We start from the raw sequence: 25,167 nt of genomic DNA, 5'->3' as shown, positions 1-25,167 counted from the left end.
CTCCACGTGTGTTAAAAGATCTTACTCACCCATGTGATGATAGTTGAGCCTCTGGGTGTCAGCATTTCTGCTCTGATATTGCAAGTGTTGGATACTAGTGATTTCTTTCATTTTTCTTAGGGTACCTCTCACTTTATACTCAAATGGCTCAATGCAGAAGGTGTAGGGTCTTTGGTTGCTGTGGCTTGCATGAGCTCTTCAAAGGGATATGACGAAGAGCGATTCTGCATTTGGGAGCATAATTACTTCTAGCATGCTAGTTTCTGCCTTCAACTGCTGAGGAGCTTGCCACTGGAATTTGTAATTGCACAGGAAATATTGAAGTAGGCTCCCCTGAGCTGACTGAAGTTTGCAAAGTCATTCTTTATTTGACTGAGAGTTATTGTTCAACTGCTGCAGCTTTTCCATCAGGCCCCCTCTGTTCATGCCAGATCTGAGTTTTGCATTGCCTTCTTAGGCCCTTGTAGCAGTTTTTACGTTCTTTTTTCAATTAAACACCACGTTTAATCACTAATCCATTCATTTCCAATATTGCAACAGGTTGTTGGGCAGGTCTTGGCGGCGTTGTTTACATAATCTTGAAATTGTCCCAAACTGTTGGTTCCTCATTAGACAGGAGCGTGCATTACCACTGCCCACCTCCACATTACAACCATCCCCACCATAAGAATTATATCCAGTATGAGCTGGAGAAGCTTTTGTTGAACTTCGAGAGTACTACTAAGAAATGGGGTTTACGTTCATCCCCACATAAAACAAAGCACCTGCCTGGGTATTCTGTGTCATCGTATTCTCCCATCCCTCCACTCCCCATGAGCAGTGGGGCAGTTTTGGACAGAGCAGAACAATTTTCCATACCTGGAAAGGGTGCATGTGACTAGCTCCAGTTTGGCAGCAGAGGTCATGCTCCGAATCGGTTGAACATACTTATCTCAGCTGTGTAACACACTGTGAATGCTGCATTGCCTGTCGCTCCATGTAAAGCTCTGGGTCTTCTCAGCCAGATATCCCCTCCCTTCTCTACATTTGAGAAATTTGGATCCCTTTTAAAGGAACGTCCACACTGGTTTTGCATATTCAAGTTGTCTACGATCCACCGTGGGCTTAACAAACTAGATTATGTGAGCAGCTTAGATCCTTGAATGATCTGGACAAATGCCCATCAGTGAGATACTAAGGCAGGTGAGGCAGCATTGGCTGGGTCATGTAGCCCAAATGCCCAGTCACTGTGTACCCAAACAGCTTCTGTTTGTCCAGATATAAGGGGCTTATCGCTATAGGCAAGAGTTTGACTGCTGTGTAACAGAAGGATGGTGGAGCTGTTTGGGCTTGCCAACAGCTCGACCAGTGGTTTCAAGATCATCGTCTCTGGAGGAGTTTTGTGAAGGATGTCCGCCTCCAGCAATAACGGAGGGCGGAGGAGTGATGCTCACAACAACGAGCGGAGTGCAGAATAAGTAAAATGCAGCAAGGTGGAACAGTAGGGAGCACAGGTGGTAGATCTGCCAGTCATCCCTGTCACTCAACCCATGACACCTTTATCTATCCTGTAACCTCCTGCCCATGAGCCTTCGACAGTCCACATGACCTCAATGTGCACTTAGCCTGGCAGAAACACTTTGTTGACATCACCAATTTTGAGTGGCGAATGGCTTTTATTGTTATTGTGTTTATGTACCCACCCCTTCATGTGCCGTACTGGCCTTCTTAGGTGCTCGCTAGCAGAACTAATCCCAATAATGTAAAAAACGATATGGGAGATTTTTCTCATTTGTATCTTGTATGTTTGTGTACATCGCCTATGTGTGTTTGTGGCGAGCCATGCTGCACAACAAACTCAGCCACAGTTATCAATAGCACGTGATATCTACACTGGTTTTGGGTCCTCTAGGTTGTGTCTGCATTAAATGAGTGCCTGGTGCAATGGGTAATCAGTATAACCTATGAGACAAACGTGGCCAGGTGTGGTGCTGGCCATTTCTACCCCACTTTGCGTGCGGGTCTTCAAAGGGGCTCACTAACAGCACTTGACCCACCAGTCTGTGGAGCTACATGGGGGATGTTTGTGTTGAAGCTCGTGCTGTCGGCGTAGAAGACGCTCGACAGTTTATCCTCTGTAGGGAGCACGCGTCTGCTGTGTGTAGCGTGGAGCTGCACGATAGTGAAACCAACAGAGTTGTTGCGCCTTGGGCGTAAACATCAATGTATGTCCATTTGCCAGGTGTTATTTTTTTCATTTCCTGTGGAGATGTGTTCTGTATGAGAGAAAAAGCGACTGAGCCCACGCCCTCACCCCCTTCTCCCTATTGCATTATCTCCTCCTACTATTTGACTACTCATAAAATCATACGTATATTATGACACCCCAGGGATAAATTAATATTGCTTGTTATAGCACATTCTTGTAGAAAGAACGCTGGTTAAGTCAGACCGGCCTGTATATGTACAGTATAGATATTTAGTTTGCAGCAATGCAATACACACAGCTCAATGCACAAAGAGTTAAATGTATAAATATCTCATATTAAAGAATGGATTACTTGGGTTTACAAACATGATGTACAAAACTCGTTATAGTCTCATGCTCTGCATGCTGTTGTAAATGCACGTGGTGCATACTCACTGACCAGATGCTTCATTATTATTGATACTAATAAAATATGTTAAATGAAGAATTTTTTTCATTAATTTCTCATGTTAAACAAATATAGGGCGTTCATCCAGCGGTAGAGAGACAATGGCTGCTGATGATGTAACGTGCCGCTCATTTTGAAGGATTCCTAAGAGACAGTGCAAGTGGAGATTCAAAGGCATAGGAAGGTGGTTGCACAGACACCTGGACCACTGCTGTCCTGTATAAGTGATTTATTTAACATAATGAACATTACAGTAACATTGACGCTGCCTCATGTGTGTACTTTAAGTTTTGGCTTCCCCACACAAACACACTACCTCCACAAAAGGGCATGTTTACTCATTTCTGTGAAGCGTATTCAAGTTTAATTTATTAGGTATAGCCCTGTGAGCCATGCGGCTCTTAAGTCGGGTGCAACCGCAACAAACAAAATATGAATCTACATTGCAGAAAACTATTAAACCACAACCAGACCAAAATAAAGCTACAAAAACAATGTAACAGCAGTAATCATAGGAACTGTGATTTTAAAATTAACAATAAACGATATACATAACATGTACGACAAAACCTGCAGCCATAGCTGGCAGCACGACACTCCCAGTGTATGATGTGTGAGTGAGTCAGCAGCAGCGTGAGTGAGTGTATGATGTGCGAGTCAACGTATGATGTGCGAGTCAGCGTATGATGATTGAGTCAGTATTAGGTTGAGTGAGTATATGATGTGTGAGTCAGCGCACAATGTGTTAGTCAGCGCATGATGAGTGAGTCAGTGTATGATGTGTGAGCGAGTCAGCGGCAGAGTGAGTGTATGATGTGCGAGTGAACCAGCACACGATGAATGAACCTATGTATGATGAGTGAATGGGTCAGTGGTTGTGCGAGTGTATGATGTGTGAGTGAGTAAGCGCATGATGAGCGAGTCAGTGCATGATGTGTGAGCGAGTCAGTGCATGATGTGTGAGCGAGTCAGTGCATGCTGTGTGAGTGAGTCAGTGCATGATGTGTGAGTGAGTCAGTGTATGATGTATGAGAAAGTCAGTGTCGGCTCCCTCTGCTCGCGCTGTCGCCCCCCCCTCCCCCCGGCTCCATCGCCCCCCCCCCACCGGTTCCCCCGGCCCCGTCGGCCCCCTGGCTCAATCTGTCGGCTCCCCCGGCCCCCTCACAAACGGCCCCGCCAGCCGCTGCTGGGAGCGCGGTATGTGACGTCATACCACTGCTAGACAACCTCAGAGCACCCTCTACCCATACATTGAGAGCATGGGAGTGCCCACTACATAGGGACTACCCAAGATCAAACCTGGCTCCCACCCTCTAATCGTCACTCAACTAGAGGTGACGCTATCCCGATCATTGCACATTACAACGCAATTTGCCGTCTGCGTGGCATCACGATGGTCGAGGCAGTGAGCACGTGGTGTCACGCAGCTGCTTAATCTGCTAAAACTGTGTGGCGTTTTGAATTAGGTTCACATTTTACTTTTTTTATCGTAGTGTTGTGTTGATGTGAATGTTCAAATACTTGCACTGAAGAGTGTTTTGAGATGCCTAAAGTGTTTTGATGCAATTTTATGTATTTATATATATTCCAATAACAATTTTGAGCTTTCATTACAATTTAAATAAGTCAGTGTATTCACAATCAAATACCTAAAGTCACAATTGTACCTAACCGAGACCTCTCAGATTTTAGTAGCAACATTTTATTTTTTTATAATTATTCTTCCCTGTACCTGGATAAAATTACACGACTATGCTTACAGGTGACACGTGGTTTGTTTTCATTTTCTTCAGGTGACTCGATGCATTTGTCGTGATGGCATCAAAATATCCTGCATATGAGATCATTAAAACCAACAAAGTGAATCTGCAGAAATACCTCCAGGCGAAGTCTTCAGAAGTGCTTGACCATTCCTATCAAACAGGGATAGTCCTGGACAGTGAATACACGTCTCTTAACAGCGAGAATGACCCCGTTGTGCAAACACGGCGTCTGGTTAACCTGGTGCTCATAAAGGGAGAACAAGTCTGCATGATATTTCTTGAAGATGTGCTCGTGCGACTGAGATCCGAGATCCCTCTCTTGGATCAGTGGATCTCACAGCATGAGCAGCAGCTCAACGTGATCGGTGTCGATCTGAGCAGAACTGCGGGTAAAGCCATCCCTGGAGCAGCTTCTCATGAGTGATGCTAAACTTCACATAGCCATTCACATGTCTCTGGCAAGTTTAGGTGAAGGAATTGCTTTGAACTGAGATTGTCATTTAATATTAGCAAACTGCACCACCCTTGCATGACAACATTCCTCTCAGAAGGAGGACATTAATATTCCATTCCATAGCAGGGAAACTACAATTTATCAGCAATTGGGAGGAAAGGATAGATGGATAATGAAAATGTGTGTAAATATCAAAAACTTACATCCACACTGGACCCCAACATTCATTAATTCGTCATATCCCACACCTCCCTTTCCTTGGAAAAAACGTTAACATGGTGATTTTCTACCTCCTCTTCAGACACAGACATGGTATTTAAGCTGTAATAATGTAATGACCTATGAAGCTCTCTTTCAAGTGTCAAGCCCAAGATGTTTAGCAATGGCAGCAAACCCATCTGCTGCCATGGTCTCCATGACTTGGTACAATCTGGATTCCACCAAGGCCATGTCATTGAAACTGTTCCCCTATGCAGGGCAAATGACCATTTCTGTTAAACTATGGATGCTGCTTCTAGTTCTTGACCTTTGGGCTGCTTTTGACACCACTCCATCCTCTTGAATCTTCATGGCGATGCAAGTGTTGTCTGACAAACTTATTTCCTGGTTCTGCTTCAACCCCTGGAATTGATTAATATTTTTCCATGCAAGCACTGTCTTCTGTTCAGAAGCCCTAATTCTGTGGTGTTCCACATGGCACAGTCCTGTGCCATCTTTTCTTCTCAGTACAATCTCCTCGTTTTGAGAAAAAATATGTTTTTATTATCGACTATCACTGCTATTTCTAATGACACCCAGCCTTATATTGCCATTGACTCATATAACGGAACCTACTTTCCTCTTACACCCTGACTTGAATTGGTTTAAACTTCCTCCAAATAAAATGTCAATATTTAAGCCCTCATCGTTTGTAAAAAGTCCACTCTAACTCATGACTCCAAGTATTTTATTATGGAGAGATTACGGAGAGATTAAAATAACACCATCAAAGTTATGAGCCATCGAGTTAGATGTTAACTTGAAAAGCTGTGATGAAAGATGTCGAGCAAATCTGTCATTAGGGAAATCTCCACTCTCCCCAATCTAGGGGATGCCACAGTGCTTGCTGATGATGCAGTAGCCAGGTTAGTTGAAGTTCAAGTGAACCTACGATGCATCACGTGGGATGCTACGAGTTCTGTGATTTATGTGGCTGTTATTGTGGAGGTGCAAGCACAATGGCGGAGCCAGGATTTTCAGGTAGGGGGGTAACTCCTCCAGCAATAATCTTTTTTCTAGGAGTTGTTATTACGTAAGGACTTGTCCCTTGCTTTTTATTCGACGCGTGTGCGGCGATGGCGCAGCCAACGATCGAGGGTCGAATTCGAACCGTGTGTGATCGGCATCGCGCTCGCTGAAGGTGTCCCTTCAGGGAAGTCGTGCACTGTATACACAACTGCGTACACTTATGTGAATCACTTATAACTGCTTTGCCGTTACTTATTGCCAATTATGGACTCAGACTATTGTCCAATCATCTCATAGAGTCTCTGGCACATAGTAATATGCTACACAGTGGCGATCGCAAAATGCCGATTTATCGATCGAAATTAAGGATTTCGATCGGATCAGGGGAGGCACGTGCCACCCCCCCCCCTCCCCACAACTGGCTCCGCCAGTTAGCAAACACTGCATCTTCTCTACCTGCAGAGGACCGTGCCTGGTGTACTGCACTCCTCCACCACAGTGTAGCCCCCGTGCTACGTGATATAGGCCAGCTTGAGATGGGAGAGGAAACACAGCCCCAATACTAGTAAAATATAAAAAGTTAAATTCAACATCCTAAACAACAAAAATCAATAATTGTAGGACAAGGCAGGATTGAAATTTACACCCAAATTGATGGAATTCGTTTTTGATAATGCTGATGTACATCGTAATGCTAAATGTGGTGGTACTCTCTTTTCACAGGCAAAACAAACAAGACAAGTGTTTGGAACATTTTTGTCATGATAAAAAATATATTTTACAAAGGTACAGTGTTTATAAAAAATGCATTTGTAGAATACGCTTCGTGAAAACTTCCACGCAATAATTCGTGATGTACATGATGTTGCTGCATTATCCATAGTGAACGAATTCGCTACGCTTTTTTTAATTACATAGTTTATTTAATTATATTTTTCTGCTATAGGAATGTTTTTTAGTATAAATGAAACTAATTTGTTTGCTAAATAATATCTGTTTAATTTAGATAACCCTGGTGAGGATTTCAGAGAATTCTTGCTGAAGCTGACATCATTAACACGAACCTACGACGCACGACCTGGAGAACCTGCAGTGTTTTTGCTGGAGAGGATGGTGAAGCCAATTCTGGTTCCCTACTACCGCCATCAAGAAACCAAGGAGCACGAGTTACTAGCGAGAGGCAAACAGCACAAGGAGCCGATGGAGAGAGCACATAGAGAAGGGATGACTTACAAGAAGCTCTTTGATCCCATCAGTTCCATTGGAAAAAAAAAACACACCCTCGACTGGTTATTGTGGTGGGGACTCCAGGCAGCGGTAAAACCATGTTGAGCAAATTCATTGTGCACAGCCTTCTGTCAGGTGAGAGAGTGTTTGCACAACGCTTTGAGCACATTGTGCTCATCACGTTCAGGGAGATAAATGATGTTGGAGAGGTGTCACTCGCAGAGCTGTTTTCTGTGATCCACTCATGTTTGGGAAACAAAGCGGATGAGGTTTTCACAAACCAAGAGAGAACCCTTTTTGTTATGGATGGGTTGGACGAGTTTGGAAAGCGCCTTCACTATGCCAATACTTGCACTGATCCACGTAAGACGGCAACAGTAGAAGCCATCATTGCTGCCCTAGTGAATGGAAATCTCTTGCCCAAGGCCTCGGTCTTGATAACGACCAGACCCATTGCCATGGAGCAGCTGAGTGAAGTGAATGTTGATCGAGCTGTTGAAATCACTGGGTTTTCCAATGACGATAAACTATCATTCTTAAACAAATTTTACCAAGACAGGAGTCTAGCAGAAAGGGCACTCAAGCTCCTGCAGGAAAATGAAACGGTGAATACATTGTCCCAGAACCCTTCATTCTGCCATATAGCAGCCATTACACTGAAGGAACATTTACAAAAGTCTGATCATTCTGAGATTATCCTCAAATCAATGACTGACCTCTTCACGCAATACGTGTGTGGGCTCATAAAACACCATGGACGTGGCAGCCGCGGAACCAAGGAAGTCTCTTGCCAATATGGCTCTGAAGGGGGTTCAGCAAAACATCCAGATGTTCAGCCAAAAAGATCTAGAAGAGTGTTTTGTTAGTTCTTCTGAACTAGGAAGTACATTCATCAACAAAGTGTTCACATGTGAGGGCATTCAACAAGGGAGTTGTTATTCATTTTCACACTTGACAATGCAGAAATTTTTTGCAGCGATAGCCGTGCATCTGTCACATTCAACACGGCCAGTGAGTGATGTCATCAAGGCTATTAAAGACAGCAAAGATGGGAGGTTTGATGTGTTTCAGAGTTTTTTTTTGTGGACTAGCATCAAGCACTCCATGGAAGTTTTTTGAGGGTATCTTGGATCCTCCATCTGCTGATTCTCAAAAGGAAATAATCGAGTGGCTCAATCACAGCATGGAGACTCAGAATGTTGACAGACACAGGCTCATCACTCTCCTGCACTGCTTGCACGAGCTGCATGACCGCAAGTCCCTGAGTGATGCCACTCGGTCCATGACTGAGATAGACCTGTCATTCACAAGGCTGTCCCTGCCAGACTGCTCTGCCATCTCCTGGATCCTGTTGCAGCGAGAAGAACCTGTGGAGACACTCAATCTGTCGGGCTGGGACATCGGCACCGAGGAAATGAAGAGACTTCAGCCTGGACTGCACAGATGTAAAAAGCTACTGTAAGACTTGCACACCTCGCCTTCTCTACTTCACAAATTGTGTGTGCATGTGTGTGTGTGTGATATCAACTTAGTTTCAATTGAGTACCAGGTGCGGTGTGTAAAGCATCGCTACTCGGGAGACAAAAGCAGCCGGGGCGTGATACTGGCCACCCACTCCATCATATGCCATGCCGGCCTTCATAGGTGCTCCCTAACAGCACTTTCCCCAGCAGTCTGTTAAAGCTATACAGCAGATCTTTGTCTATAAGAATCCTCACTTAGTAACTGTGCACACAGTACAATGTAACTCCATTCTCACGTAAACACTCGGTCTTGCGTAGCCCAAGCATGAACACAAATTTTGACAAATTCTTCCCCTTGCCACTGCCATCATTGTCCTCACTCACTTCACTCCTCTCCCCGCACGCCACGCTCACCCCTCCCCTGATACCTACCATTAACCCCCCAATCTGCTCCTGCCTTCACTTTTTCCATAACTCATCCCCCACCCTTGCCCATACCTTCACTCTTCAGCTGCATACCCACTCCCACTCATCCACTGAGGGATAAGGTTCGGTGAGTGAGTGCGTGCCTGCTTGAGTTGGTGGGTGACTTGGTGGGTGGATCGATGAGTGAATATGTGGAGTTAAGTGAGGATGTGAGCGAGTTGGTGGGTCAGTGGTGTGTGAGTGGGTTGGTGAATGAGTGAATTAGTGTGTGAGTGGGTTGGTGAATGAGTGAATTAGTGTGAGTGGGTGAGTAAATGTACAGTGAGTAGGTGGGTCCACAGTGAATGCTGCACTCACTGTACATTAAAGTACAAAAGGAAAAAAAGTTATGCATATGCATGGATGCTGTAAAGTTTTCCATCATCTTAAGCAACATTTAATTCGCGATAATGATAGCCCTCACACTATGTGCAGGAAGTGAGGTGACCGTAGGCCACACTGAGAAAATGTAGCCCTGATAGCGACTCTGCGGTGGAGAGTGAGGGTAACGGTTTGATCCACGTGTCCGATTCAAGCCCCTAGTTCACAGTGGATCATGGTCAGTGATTGTGCTCACCACTACAGAGACAGCTGATTGGTAATGGGTGTTAATCTTAGTTGTAACGTATTAAAGAGACAAAGATCCCCCAAGTAGCCCATATAAACTGGTGGGGAAAGTGAAGCCAGTGACAGGGAACAAGCACACACTATTACACTGCACTTTAGAGCACAAAGACAATCTCCCCGTGGAGCCTGCACACACTTTTGAGGCAAGTGCTGATCGCACTTCCCTGACCAGCACCGTCCTTGGCTGTCTTTTTCTCCCCATTGCTGATGTTTACACAACATACCAGGTACTCATTTAAGGCTGAGTCACCCTAGATTTTCTTTTATCACTCACCACTGATGCTGTTTACAGATATTAAACCCAGGTCACTTAGTTCGTAATGTAATGTGCCAACAACTTTCCCACCATTCCCCTAAACACAATCAAAGACACTCGTATATACACACAGACATGTACACACACAAACGTACACAGTGCATGCAGCCTTTGGTCACTCCACTGCTGGATAAGGCACTCCCACACCATGCAGGTCTTGGGGGTTATTTGACCATACATCACCAATCTTGTCAGTGTGGGTTGGTGTAGAGCATAGAGATGAATGTTGTTCCATTGCCATAACGCAGCTCCGCAGGCTACAACACCTGTTGTAATGCATGTTAGTCATGGGTAGAAGCACCATCCAGGCTCGTGCCTATTTAGATTTTCAGATTTATTAGATCTTACATGTACACTAATGTACACACTCATATATGAATATACACACACTCACTCACATGTACATATACACTAATATGCATATACACGAATACGTGCACGTTACTACACACTCACACACACTTTTACACACCCCTGTTTGAGTCTGCAGTTTTAATGCGACAGTATTTTTTACATTAAAATGAATGCAAGCAATCTTCATATAATAAGGATTCACATTCATGAAGCGCAATTCGTCCAGTGATCTGAGTGCACCATGGACAAATTAGTTAATATACGCATGTATGTGCAGGCAGTCCCAGATTTACGGAAATCCGAATTTACAGAAATGCTCCCATGAATCGTGTAATAAAATTCAACGTGTGGAAATGGTAGCGTTAATTACATAAGTACAACTAGTGCAGCGCGTTGAGGTTGCGGTCGTCTCCTGCGGAGCGAGGCTTAAGCCCCGCCTAAACCAAAACGCCTTCACCGAGCCCGAGCTTCACAGAATTAAGGTATTTTTTTTATATCATTACGTAATTATTTTCCTTTTGTAGCATTACGTAATTGCTTGTTTTCTATGCTGAGAACTATATATTCCCATGTTTCTATTGCTGGTTTTAATTTCAAGTTTATTTCATGAGTTATTTACTTTAGTTCCTGTGTGTGTGTATGTAGGTGTGTAGACGAGGAGCGGTAGTGTCGTGATTAGCGCGACGCTTGGCTATGAACCCGGCATCCCGGGTTCGATTCCCGCTCACGGCCAACACCGGTGCCAATTATCTGAACCGGACCTAGGCCTCCCTCTAGGTCGACTCGGCCTCAAATGAGTACCTGGTGCGGTGTGTAAACATCATCACTGGGGAGACAAAGGCGGTCGGGCGTGGTGCTAGCCACCCACCCCCTCGTGTGCCGTTCTGGCCTTCATACAGTAGGTGCTCGCTAACAGCACTTGCCCCTACAGTCTGTTAAGGCTACACGGGGGATCTTTGTTTTTTTTTGTAGAGGAGGTCTTGCAAAACAAGACCCTTGTAAACACAAACACGTTTCAGATTATAAAGGTACAGTGCAGTATAAATGAATGGATGGTTGTGAGTAAAATATTTCTCTTCTTCTTTGGTTCTTTCGGTAAAGTCACGTAGAATGAGAATAAAATAATGAATTGATAAAATAAAATAACACAATAAAAATAACACAATAAAAAATATTGTGTTATTTTATTTTATCAATTTATTATTTTATTCTCATTCTACGTGACTTTACCGAAAGAACCAAAGAAGATGAATCATTGCAGTCACGAAAGCTTTAAATCGAAAAGTAAAATATTTGTGAATGCCACAAATATCATATGCTTCTGTGTTATACATGAAACAATGAGCAGCTTTGCTCATGAACGTGTGTGCTCTGGTCACGTGCACCGCCATTGTGAGTGTCCCTCACTCACCGCGTGTTTGACTCCGCGGTTCCCGTGGGCTCAGTGAGTCAGCGCTGTCCCTTCTCCCGTCCACCCGGGTTTAGGCTGAGTGAGAACGAGATCAGAGACAGCGGCCTCCGACTTTTAGCGGACGGGATGTTGGGGAGAGAAGGGAGTTTGGAGACGTTAGTGTGAGTAATGTCCTGATGCACACACACTAATATAAGCACACCTAAACAAATATACACACACATACAGACACAAAACACAAAGATACTCAGTATAACATAATAATGTTGTATTTTAACGTCTATTATAACTTTGTTTTTATGCACTCGTCAAATAAGTTATTAGCCACACTTATTACAGCACTTTTAACCACTATTAACAATACAATTACAATTATCACATTACCTACTCTAACCAATGATATTGTTTCAAATTATATTATGGTAATACAGTAGATCGTCGATTATCCGGTAGTCGGAATTTCAAAAACACCAGATAACCGCATAATTATTTAAAATGGATTATTTTTGCATATTCTTAAATAAGATTATATTTTTAGGTGCTCTGTATATTTAGTGTTATTAAATAGTTTGCGAAAAAAAAATCGCTTAACTAAATATACAAAGACAAAATTAATATTCTGCTGTAAAAAGTTACTATTTACTGTACCGCACTCACCACTCCAATATCGGAGACTCTGCATGGGGTGATGTGCGTACTAAGATATTGTTCAACAACCTGTGTTTGACAACAACTTGTGTTTGACAACTTGTGTTTGAGAACAACTTGTGTTTGACAACAACAACTTGTGTTTGACAACAACAACTTGTGTTTGACAATCGTCAGACTGATTCAGATCGGTGCTCTGGCGAATGCCGAATTGCACGCAATTTTCGGCGGATCGCGCTGTATATTTTCTGTTTCTGTGACTAGTTATTAGTCATGAAAAATGTATATAAGTGCAATATTTTCATTGTTTAAGTTGTATGTAGTGTATAATGTACTGTATATATTATTTGACGTGGAAATGGGAGGATCTTCTGAGGAAATTAGGAATGAGAGGATATGGGAAGTGTTGTAGTGGAAATGCCGATATGCAGGCCATGTGCTAAGTTACCTTGTGCTCAGACCGTTGCCACTGGGGGTGTCCTTTCAATTACATTGTGATGAGATGATCAATTAAACGTTTTTAGATGTAACCGCTTATAGGATGATGCAATATCGAAAGTAAATCATGAGTATTTGATCTATATATACATACACAGAGATTCTACAGAGAGCCTTTAGCAGACTTTTCGGTCATAACCTGTTCGGGAACACCTAATTAAGGCCAGAACGGCACATGAGGGGTTGGGAGGCCAGCACCACACTCAGCCAACTGATGTTTACTTACTACACCAGGTAGTAATTTAAGGCTGAGTCGACCTAGGTGAGGTCCACGGCCGTTTTAGATATTCATCAATGAAGTTAGCCATGAGCGGCAATCGAACCAGGTTTGTGGCTCACTGTGCTAACCACTGCACCACTACTTCCCATGTGCATACAACACAAATATGCATGCACTATGATACACAAGTACCAACATGCGTAGATATGGACTAATGCAAATATACACATAGTAGACATTCACACACATCACGTTAAACCCAAAAACCTAAACAGCAGTTGCTATTTGCAAGCTCCTATTAAACTTGACATGAGGTGAATTTGTGCACAGCCTCCACAAACACGACCCTCAACCACTGTCCCATCAACCACCACCACCACCCCTCACCATCCCCCACTCTGTACCCAGACCTTCCACCCATCCCCTCTGCCCCGACTAGCCACCTCTTCTCTTCCTGCAGTCTGTATCAGTGTTCACTGACGGACAAGTCGGGTTCCTCTCTCAGTGTCATCCTCAAGGCCAACACAGGATTGAAGATTCTCGAGTAAGCTTTGCTGTTCGTTTCTCACATGTGCTCTGTTCACAAACTGTGCCGATTATTGGTGCAACGCGTCGTGAAGTAAACATTTAAATGTGAACACATTTTATCTTGCTGTCCTGCTTAATCAAGTCCACTTGCAAAATGTTTTACTGTAATCTTAACACATTTGTTTAATTTAACACATAGGCTAAAGCAATATTCATACTTTTTTATTTAAAGCTTTCGTGACTGCAGTAATTCATATTCTTAGTTCTTTCAGTAAAGTCACGTTGAAGGGAAACATAATAATAAAATAATAAAATATATTTATTGTTTTATATATTGTATTATTTTATTGTTTCCCTTCAACGTGACTTTACCGAAAGAACTAAGCATATAATATTCATACTGTTAGCAGATACATTAATTAATTGTAAACATCTCCCTGTGTTCCTCGATGAAAATGTACTTGTGTGATCCTCTGCTGTAACTTTGTGTTTCTATAAACACAAACACTTTTCATATTAAAAGGTACAGTGCAGTATAATTGAATGGATGATCGTGAGTAAACTGATGTTTGTGAATGCCACCTATTATATATAAAATGTTTAACGCAGAAGCATGAAACAATGAGCATCTTTGCTCATGAACGTGTGTGCTCTGGTCACGTGCACCGCCATTGTGAGTGTCCCTCACTCACCGCGTGTTTGACTCCGCGGTTACCATGGGCTCATTAAGTCAGCGCTGCCCCTTCTCCCGTCCACCCGGGTTTAGGCTGAGTGGCAACAAGATCAGAGACAGCGGTCTCCGACTTTTGGCGGACGGGATGTTGGGGAGAGAAGGGAGTTTGGAGACGTTAGAGTGAGTAGTGTCCTGATGCACCCACACTTATATATAAGTACACCTAAACAAATATATACACACATATAGACACAAAACACAAAGATACTCAGTACAGCATAATAATGTTTTATTTTAACGTCTATTATAACTTGCTGTTTTTATGCACTCGTCAATTAAGTTATTAACCACACTTATTATAGCACTTTTAACCACTATTAAATAACAATACAATTACAATTGTCACATTACCTACTCTAACCAATGATATTGTTTCAAATTATGTTAATATTATGTTAATACAATATTATGTTAAGACAGGAGATCATCGATTATCTGGCAGCCGGTTTTTAAAAAAACACCAGATAATCACATTAAAAATGGATTTTTGCATATTCTTGAATAAGATTATATTTTTAGGTGTTCTGTATATATTTAGTGTCATTAAATAGTTTGCGATGTAAAAATCGCTTCAATAAATATACAAAGACAAAATGAATATCCTGCTGTAAAAAGTGACTATTTACTGTACCGCACTCACCACTCCAATATCGAAGACTCTGCATGGGGTGATGTGCATACTACACTCTTGTTAAACAACTTGTGTTTGACAACAACTTGTGTTTGACAATAACTTTTGTTTGTCAATCGTTGGACTGATTCAGCCTTCATACCGGTGCTCTGGTGAATGCCGAATTGCACTCAATTTTCGCCAGATCGCACTTTATATTTTCAGTTTCTATGATTGTAGTTGTTAGTCATGAAACATTTATATATGTGCATTATTTTAATTATTTAAGTTGTTGTATGTAGTGTTTAATGTACGGTATATATTATTTGACACGGAAATAAAGCATAGCTACTTGTTTTGTCACGCACATGGTGCCGATCGCCGGACTGGTACAGCCTTTGGAGCGGTTTTACCGGTTTCACCGGATGTTGGAAGCCAGATCGGCATGCTCTGGATATAATCAATGATCATCTGTATTTAACGGCATAGATTACAATTAAGAATTTTATATAATGAATCGCTGCAATCTTGACATAATTGCCCACCCACACGTTTACATTAATAACACCACAACCTAACTCTTATTAAAGCCATAAATCACCAATGGGTCTTATATGCCAGCCCTATACATTTGAACATTATTTTAACCTTACCCAATATACAGTTTAAACCAGCCTTTGCCTCGTGATGCGTAGCGTGGACATCTGTGAAAAAGAGCTTTTCAGCTTTTCGGATTCTCCATTCTTAATTAATATTCAGATTTAGATTTTGGCTCCTCTGCCTATATCTAGTGGCCTTTCATGGACAAACGCGATTTTTAATACAACATATTGCAGACGTCGCCAAATGCGGTGGGTTACATTCCTGTAAAATGCCATTTTGGACAAAGCCGCATTAAACAAATAATAGACAAATAGGGTTGCGTTCCTGGGTCCGAAATGATTACTCCCTCTGTTTAGCTGATTCTATGAGATTTCCACCCTCTCCATATCTTGTGTGTGTGTACACTTTTTATTTTCCAGTTTCACCTCACTCAGTGCCTCTTCTCTCCCTGTAGTCTGCAGTACTGCTCACTGACGGACAAATCGATCCCAGCTCTTCATGACATCATAATCACCAACAAAGCATTGAGGGAGCTCAGGTAAGTTAAGCTGCTCGTGTCTCATACGCGCTCTGACTGCTACAGACAAAACAACTTATATTCGTCAGTAACACTGTGGCGTTAGCAGAATAAAACATGGAAAAGGCAACGTTTTGTGCAAAGGACCTTGACAGCACGTTTGTGTGCTATCAACATGAGCCATTGCCAGAAGTGGGATTAGTAGTGGAGTGTACTCCAGTGCATTTAATATTCATTATCAGACCAAGGAGCATGACCAAACGACTGGGAATGTGCCTGATCTTAAATCTGCAAGATAAGCATGTTAAAGGCTGTATAGTGCTTAGATGGGTGACCACCGCACATAACCACAGGCGTTATAGGCAGCAGAGCTAAGTTGTGGGCAACAGACTGCAGTGTGCAGCACAATCCACCGTTGGACAGTACTACGATCCTAGATCTGCAGTCCTTGCCATCACAGACCTGCAATGACCTGCATGGTGAAGTATTGTAAAGCAGCGCTCATGGCATGGGGAGACCTTCATCCAGAATGGTTGTTGTGGGGGCTGCATGGGTCTCGAACTGTGAGGAGCTGCCTGAGACTCCGTGTGAACCCATGTTAGCGTGAACCTCTCTCTGTTGCAGGGTGGATGTCAATGACTTCAGTGAGGAGGGGAAGAAGGAGCTGAGGAGCAAATGGATTCACAGAGGAGGCCTGCATTTGTAGATTTAAGCGGAGAAGCGACGCTGGCCCTGCAACAGACGAAGCTGCCCCACGTGCAACTCGCACAGCAGCCCGGCGCATTTCACCTCAACAGCTCCGATTACCGGCACTGACTCTGAGCCTGACTGAGACGACAATGAGCGGGGAGCTTTCTCTCTCTGTGAACCCCACACGAAGCCAAGGGTGAACGCGGCTCCGATATTCTGATGAGCGTGGTGATTCCGATGATGTGTAACTGTATTTATGAATGTTGTGTAGGGAATCGATGTTGGGGCTCGTGGGGGAGGGGTGGCAGGGGGAATGCGGAGGGTTGCGAGGCAGGGGGTTATTTTCAATGGTCTGGCAGCTCACCTGTTATGTCACGTAGCTACAAACATTTTCATAAATGTTGCATTTGTCACAATGCCATACACACCATACAAATCGTACACCTAATATGTTTTGCTCATAACTTGCCCATTGCTTTCATCTTCATTCTTGTGTCAACTCACGTTAAATATCTTCTTTGTTATTGTGTGAACTCACGTTCAAATACACCATTTTTTTTTAAATATCACCTTCCTATTATTACATTACTTATTTTCACTTACAGCGTTTGTGACTGCAGGATTTCATATTATTTGCCGCCCGGGTAAAACTGCATGGCCGGGAGTCGGAGCCATTCCCTCTACACCTTCGGGTGCGACAGGCATGTCCTCTGGCTCCCACATTAATTTACATTTATTTTTACCACGTACTTCCTGAAGCCTTCTATCTGCTACAGCTACAATGGGAGGCTGAGGAATGCCCAGGTGTGGTCAAGGGATGGCTCCCTATTGCCGATGATCTGGTAATTGCTGCTTACTCAGAGGAGGAGTTGAAGGCGCTGCTGCTGAACCTTCAGCTTTCCGCTAAGAGGTGGGGCCTTACCATCAGCCCCACCAAAACTAAGCACCTGCCTGGGTATTTTGTACCATCGGACACTCCCAATTGGTGATAGGGCAGTTGTGGAGAGAGTGGAGAGTTTCCCATACCTGGGCAGTGTATTCATGATTGGCTCCGGTTAACCAGCACAAGTCTCACTCCGAATCATTCGTGCAGCATTATCTTTTCATCGGTTGCATAATGCTGTGTGGAAGCTACCTGGTCTGTCGCTCTGAACGAATTCTGAGGTCTTCTCGGCCACATACATTTGCCCAATTTTCTATGCTTTCGAAACGTAGAGAAGAGATGGTACAGGAAGATGTGGAGCTGAGTGGACTTGCCGATGACTGGTACCAGCGGTGTCAAGATCAGCCTCTGTGGAAGAGGCTCTTGAATGATGCTACTGGGCAGTTGGAGGCAGTCGCCCTCCAATAATAACGGAGAGGGGGAGGAGCGACGCTCACAACAACGAGCAGAGCGCCGGGTGAATAAAGCAGAATAAGTTGGCACAGTAGGGGGCACAGGTGGTGCTTCGGCCACTCATCTCAGTCAGTCGACCCGTGGCACCTGGGTCTGCCCCGTGACCTCCTGCCCAGCAGGCTTTCGCCACTTCACGTGACCTTAACATGCACATAGCCTGGCACAAGCGTCGTGGTGACATCACCGTCACGTAGTGGCGAATGGCGGTTGTTGTTGTGTGAATGAATGTGTGACTAAATCACTTTGTGTGAGTTAATGTGTGTGTGAGTGTGAATGTGTGAGTGTGAATGTGCGGGTGAGTGTGTGAGTGGGTGAATGTGTGTCTGTGGGCGAGTGAGTGTGTGATTGAGTGAGTGAGTGTGTGATTGAGTGTGAATTTGTGAGTGTATGTGGGCGAGTGAGTGTGTGAGTGACTGAGTGTGTAAGTGAGTATGTGAGTGAGTGTGTGGGCGAGTGAGCGTGTGAGTGAGTGAGTATGTGAGTGAGTGAGTGTGTATAGCCTGTGGGGAGCCTTTGTGTCTGCGTATGAATATATACACACTTAGAGTTAGACTCACGTAGACTCTGCAAAGACAAAGATCTCCCGTATAGCCTGTAAAAGACTGTAGGGGCAAGTGCTGCTAGCGAGCAGTGCCTATGAGGGCCGCCACTGTGGCACACGAGGGGGTGGGTGCCCAGCACCAACACGCCCGGCCGCCATTGTCTCCCCAGTGGCGATGTTCACTACACAGTGCACCAGGTTCTCATTTGAGGCTGAGGCGACCTCGGGTTAGCCCAAAACCACTTTAGTTCCTCGGTACTGGTGTTGCCAAGTTCATCGCGCAATACGCGAAACACTATACAATTACCGGATAATACGCATACCCACACAGGCTTGTGCATGTGTGGGTGGGTTATTTATACAGCAGTATGCAGCATGGCAGTCAGTCGGCACCTTCCGCAATGCACGTTTGTTATTCATGAGGGTGCACATCCTGATGTATTAATTGGATGATCACCCGAAGCCACCGTGTGAGCTGAGAGTTTCTCGATCTTACCGGGTACTCGATAGAGCTGAGAAATGCACTGCGGTCAATACTCAGAGTCATCATTTAGAGGTAGAGACCCAGAGATGAAGAGAATCCTTAGCAGCCCGTACATATTAATGGATAGCAGTGATGGTCCCAGCTGCTGACTTGTACACCAGGGGTGAAGAATTGAGACAAGGCTGTGGTCCCAAGATAATTTCACTCCTTCCATTTGTTTTGTATTGAGTGGCATCCTGACGGGCACGACACGGTTCAGACGCGGCCACCAGCTCAAAAAACACGTACAGAACAAACCCTGCGCAGAGAAGCATGCAGAGACGCGTGCTCGAAATCACACCAAGACAGAGGAACGTGCAGATGAGAGAACATACACAGAGGTAAGATCCCTCCTCATGTTGACCATTATGAGAAGGAAAGAGCAACACGCAGATGAAAACGTTTCTGGAAGTGACGATGGCTGATGATCAAGAGTAACTTGGAGGGGAGGAGGTGGGAAGCTCATGCACAGGAGGTGCTGGGGCCGATTGTCACAGCGCAGGCGTCACGAGAAGTGACGTTGGTTTGGGGAGGCCTTCATCAAACAGTGGATTTACCACTGGTGATGATGCCCATAATGATGATGAATGCATGGGCAGTCCACTCACATTCGTGCATAATCAGGTGCACGTCCACTCCCCTAGTCACCCCTCCACTAATCTGACTCCCCGAGTCACCCCTCCACTCACCTCACCCCCATTCCCCGAGTCACTCTCACCTCGACTTCTCCACTCTATCGCCAGTCGCCCTGAAGAGGCCCAACTCCGGAGCCTCCCCCAGTGCCACGTTCACTCTCAGCACGAACATCGTGCGGTGCCACCCCCTCCTCTGCTGCATCCCTCCAACTCTTCCTCCGCCATTGCGAGAATCGGCTCCACGAAGGGTCCCACGCTGTCCCCGTCCCTCAATGGACTCGTGTCCTTTGTTGATGAAGGCCATTTAATAAAATAATGATAATTAATTATGCACACACACAGGTCACCAAAGTAGCCTCAATAGACATGTTAGGGCAAGTTGTGGAGCCTTGTGCTGTGGAACACACGAGGGGGTGGTATGTATTTTGTATGTTGAACTTCTTTTGCACGGTACGTAGCCAACCGTGCTAATCGGAGGTGCAGGGGAAGGGCAACAAAGTAAGCACAAAAAGTAGTTCTAAATAAATGAGTTTTCAATCTAGATGTAAAAGTGCACAGCTCCAGTGGCTTCTAATATCAGAAGGAAGAGCGTTCGAGACGGCCGCAGAAGCGCTTCTGAAAGTGTGATGCAGCGACCGCCTTTGTTCGATGGTTCGCCAAAATCCGCTGTGGGAATGTGATGTGGCCAACACCATGCACGCGGCCACCTTTGTCTCTCCCAATTGCTGATGTTTATTATAGACACTGCACCAGGTACTCTTTAGATGGTGAGTCGACCGAGGGAAGGTTCAGGACTGGGTCACACAGACACACACACACAGAAAAAGATGCGCTATGTCAAATCCAGAGGCTTCTAAGAAAATGGAGGTGTAAGACGGACACAGCTATTACATGGATGAAGGTGTAATACAGATATTTGTGTTAAGGTGGTGCTGCTCACCTGAAAACAATAACAAAAATCCCACCACTCATTCATCTGTTTAATCTTTGATTGGAAAACGCTGGGCGAGACCTGCGACATTCGAGTGAGCTCACCTACTCGCTCACAAACACAACACTCAACCCAGTCAATCAACATGTTACACACCCTAAATATGACCCGCCTTGTCCTCGGGAAGACCTGCAACATGCTACTGAGCTCACCTCTTCACTCACCTACTCACCCACTATTGCTATGTCATCCACACACTCGCTTATCTTAACAGACCTCAATAATTGACATTTAGCTCCTGAAGATATTGCTACATGCAATAAAACGCGAGTGTGTGAGTGATTGAGTGATTGATTGAATGTGGAAGTGAGCATCTGGTTGCGTGAATGAGTGAGCATGTGAGTGCGTGTGTGAGTGTGTAAGGTGAACGGTAGTGTATCGGCGAATGTGCTGTGCTACAAATCTGGTGATCCGAGTTCAAATCTCGTTCACCAGTCTATGGGTCTCTGTGTAAGTCTTTACCTCTCTGTAAGTCTATGGGTCTCTGTGTAAGTCCATACCTCTCTGTAAGTCTATGCGTCTCTGTGAGTCTACGGGTCTGGTAAGTTTACTGGTCTCTGTGTGAGTCCATGGGTCTCAATGTGAGTTCATGGGTATCTGTTATCATCATCTGTGTTTGAATGAGTCGATGGCTCTGTGTGATTGACTCCAAGTCTCTCTGTTCGAGTGAGTTTATGGCTTTCTGTGCAAGTCTATGTCTACGTGACTTTACCGAAATAACCAAAGAGTAATTCCTGCAGTCACAAAAGTGCCAAATCAAGTTTGAGTCTATGTCTCTCTGTGTAAGTGAGTACAACATATCCTTGCTTAACGCGGGGGTTGCGTTGTCGAAAATTGCTGTTTAAAGCTATTTTACGTCAAGCAGAAAACTTTTCTACAAGGAAAAACGGTAAAGGGGGGGACTCTGTTTTAGCACAATGTAACTTTTATTATTAATTTTTAATTGAGAGTACAGTACACTTTTCTATGTTTATTTTAAATGTGTTGTGTATATGTAGAAGATATATATTATAATCTTTATTTATACTGGAGGAATCTAAAAAGCCCTTTTTCACAGATGTCCAGTTGGGGTGGTACAGAAAGTTACAAGAACAAACGATGCAAAAACACAATCGAAGTGAAAAGTATAGGAAAGGTAAGCAAATCACAAAAAAATAAAAATAAACTATTTTTATCTTACCTAGTAAAGCCCTCTAAGCTATTAGCTTCTATTTCAGAAGCGAACTGGCCACAAATGATAGATGAATGAAGTAGCTTATGACGTGGGAATTTATAGCAGCCAAATAATAATAAAAATTGTGTTACATTCATCAATATACATTCAAAGGACGTGAAAGGGAGATATGATGAGTGAAAACTATAAGGGAGTGAGTGAGATGACACTATACACAGATGCTGGAACAAAGGCTGAGGAAGAGGATGACACGCCACGTAACACAGCGCGCACCGGTACAGCATCAGCTCCCAGCAATACAGAACAACGCTGCCAACACTCACACCACTCATAAGAGCAGTCCGTCATGTGCTACTCCAGTTATAGTGGGTGTGGTGTGCACTAAGTGAAACACATTACATAAAAGACGAGGATGTACTGCATATAGTCCTCTGCGTCAGTGAGTCTATGTCTCTCTGTGTGAGTCTGTGCGAGTGACTCTGTGGTTCTCTGTGTGGGTTAATCAATGGTTCTCTGTTTGAGTGAGTCTATGTGTCTCCATGTGAGTGAGTCTATGGCTCTGTGTCAGTGAGACATTGGCTCTCTGTGTGAGTGCTCTCTCTGAGTGAGTCTATGGCTCTCTGTGGGAGTAAGTGGGTCTCTAAGGTCACCACCATCTTGCTCCCTGCCCAGTGCGTCCACCTGGTTGAGCTGCAGGAGTCTATTGTCCACCGCTCCAGACCGCACAGATATCCAGACGTCCATCTCCAGCACAGACACCGGCAGATTTTTAAAACTGGTTGTGGAGGTAAGGACACGAGAGGGGTAATAGTCAACCACCATTACCACCATCAATACCACCATTACAACCACCAAAATCACCGCTATCGTTAACACAACCATCAATATCACCACCTCCACCACAACGATCACTATCAAAATTACAATCACAATACTCTTTGGTTCTTTCGGTAAAGTCACGTAGGTAGAAAAAAATAATAGATCACGACGTTTCGATCGCATCACAAGCAACCATCATCAGGTGAAAAAATATAGCGAGAAAGCTGCTGAAACACGAAGTTATATTGGCTTGAAATAAGCTCAGCCCAAGGGTAAGTGGGCGGGGCTAGAGGTAGAATTTGCATGTAAATACAACACCACATCGTGGAAAAGGAAAGAGAGAGACAGACACCGAGAGACATCCACACACAGAGAGAGGCACACACAAAGAGACACACGAGAGACGCATATAGAGAAAAACACACCGGCAGAGAGAGATACCCACACAGACAGATGCAGAGAGAGATAGACAGAGAGAATTACATAATTGCCCATGAATTACTATGGTGTGACAATGCCAATTACCAATGTCAAAGGGAACATCAATGAATGGTAAATGTGGGGTAATATCCCCAGAAGAGCATGTAGACTACATTAAAAATTAAAATAATCAGGCAATATAATATCACATATGGGTTCAGTTTAAAGTTTACTTATGAAAAATAATACTGAAATAATTGTGCTCCATAGGTTATCTTAATGGTAAAGTTACATAAACATCACGGAATCACTTAAGCTGACCATTTAAAAAGACATTAATTCCAAGATGTTGAGCAAAGGAAATTGTTTGGAAGTTCATCTCACACCAAGTACATTTTACTGTAAATCTAAATCTACATAGTTCAACCTTCTCGATCAGAAAGGTTGTTAACATTTTTTACCACAAGCAATGAGTTCGGTGTAAAGCTGTTAAGCAAATTAACCACTGCACACGGTTGTAAAGCTCTCTGCCTCAAAGACAGCACTCTACCAAGTGTCACGACGCAGCTGCGCACGCCACATGACAATAGGCGGAGTGAGTGAATCTAAGTAGACACTGACCCTGTCAAAGGGGATCCATGTCTAGAGTATGTGTGGCTGGTGCTACACATTTCTAACGTGATTAGCCATTTCGCTGATCTATCATTTGTGGAAAGGTCGCTTCTGAAAAACAGCCACATAGCTCAGTGGGTCTCACCTGGTAAAATAAAAATAGTTTATAGAGTTCGTTCTGCCTCAACGCGTGTTTTCATAACGCCATTTGGATATGGCACGATGGATGTATTAGGGAACACGTTTTATAACGCGGATGCTAAGTGGATATAACGCGATTGAGTTAACAGAACCACGTCGCGCGAGTAGGAATGTGCGGTTGTACGGCTGCCTGGGCACAGCGTCACACGAGGCATTGGGATGCTGCTGGATGCTTCCTGATGCTCCCCACGCGCCTCAGTCTTTGTTCAGCCGACACACGCATCTCACGCTGTTATCACGGACTGTGCTTTACCCTGTATTAGTCATTGTAACGAGGGAGTTTACACAACGCGGTGTTATTCAGCAACGCAACTACCGCGTTATAGAACACTGCAGTAAATATTGTCGCGGTGTGGAAGGAGCAATGAACGTCATCTTGTGGCATGGAAAGGCATCGCAGCCCTAGCGAGCAGCCAGAGACAAAGCCTGCACGCACGGCAAAGTTGTGATTGACCCGGGGACTATTAGCAAGTGACACGTATGGACTAATGGTTACTCTAAATGACGATGTTGACGTTGGTTAACGTTCTACAAATATGCTGAAGGCACATCGCATTAGCTCTGACAAATAGCGGACTTTTTAAAGTTATCGTTTACAATGGTTAATTTGTATATCATGCCAAGTGAGTAATTTACGTGTGGACCCTGACAGCGGCACTCAATGTCCAACTCTTGCGAATGCTCTCAGGGGATCTTTACCGTGCGCTGCGTTCACTCACTCAGCCCCAATCTCCCTGTCGTGAACTCACCACTCACCCACTCACTCACCTCACCCTTCAACTCACTCACCCTCCTCACCTATTAATTCTCCTCATTAACTCACTCACCCTGCAATCCACTCCCTCACCCCCCCTCCATCACCCGG

At 44.2% G+C, this 25,167-nt stretch overlaps 1 protein-coding gene and 1 long non-coding RNA gene across 7 annotated transcripts in view; one reads left to right on the top strand and one right to left on the bottom strand.

The window, feature by feature from the left end:
• Positions 1-17,592, top strand: part of LOC142923182 (ribonuclease inhibitor-like) — a 28,534-nt gene extending 10,942 nt beyond the window's left edge. The window contains exons 4-10 of one of the 6 annotated variants that reach the window (XR_012940577.1): positions 6,804-6,866; positions 7,087-8,765; positions 12,018-12,104; positions 13,718-13,853; positions 14,604-14,690; positions 16,238-16,321; positions 16,925-17,592. Coding sequence is in view for 4 of the 6 variants with exons in the window: in XM_076064109.1 (XP_075920224.1) it covers positions 8,326-8,765; positions 12,018-12,104; positions 13,770-13,853; positions 14,604-14,690; positions 16,238-16,321; positions 16,925-17,006 (864 nt within the window). In the remaining 2 variants the exon portion in view is untranslated. Of the gene's footprint in view, positions 1-6,803; positions 6,867-6,919; positions 8,766-12,017; positions 12,105-13,717; positions 13,854-14,603; positions 14,691-16,237; positions 16,322-16,902 lie in introns of those variants that run through there. The other 5 variants (XM_076064109.1, XM_076064111.1, XM_076064110.1 and 2 more) reach the window with 5 other exon arrangements.
• A 3,201-nt stretch (positions 17,593-20,793) lies between these two features.
• Positions 20,794-23,130, bottom strand: LOC142923183 (uncharacterized). The gene is made up of 2 exons (XR_012940579.1): positions 22,932-23,130; positions 20,794-20,879 (listed from the first exon to the last, which is right to left on the bottom strand). It is a non-coding gene; the product is annotated as an uncharacterized LOC142923183 (long non-coding RNA).
• Positions 23,131-25,167: the final 2,037 nt, after the last annotated feature.

The sequence above is a fragment of the Petromyzon marinus genome, unplaced genomic scaffold, assembly GCF_048934315.1.
Source record: "Petromyzon marinus isolate PM22_M1 ecotype Great Lakes invasive population unplaced genomic scaffold, UKy_Petmar_22M1.pri1.0 PM_Scaffold_31, whole genome shotgun sequence".
In the NCBI taxonomy this organism is placed as follows: domain Eukaryota; kingdom Metazoa; phylum Chordata; class Hyperoartia; order Petromyzontiformes; family Petromyzontidae; genus Petromyzon; species Petromyzon marinus.
Note: the sequence above shows the minus strand (reverse complement) of the source record. Positions and strands in the feature narration are given on the sequence as shown.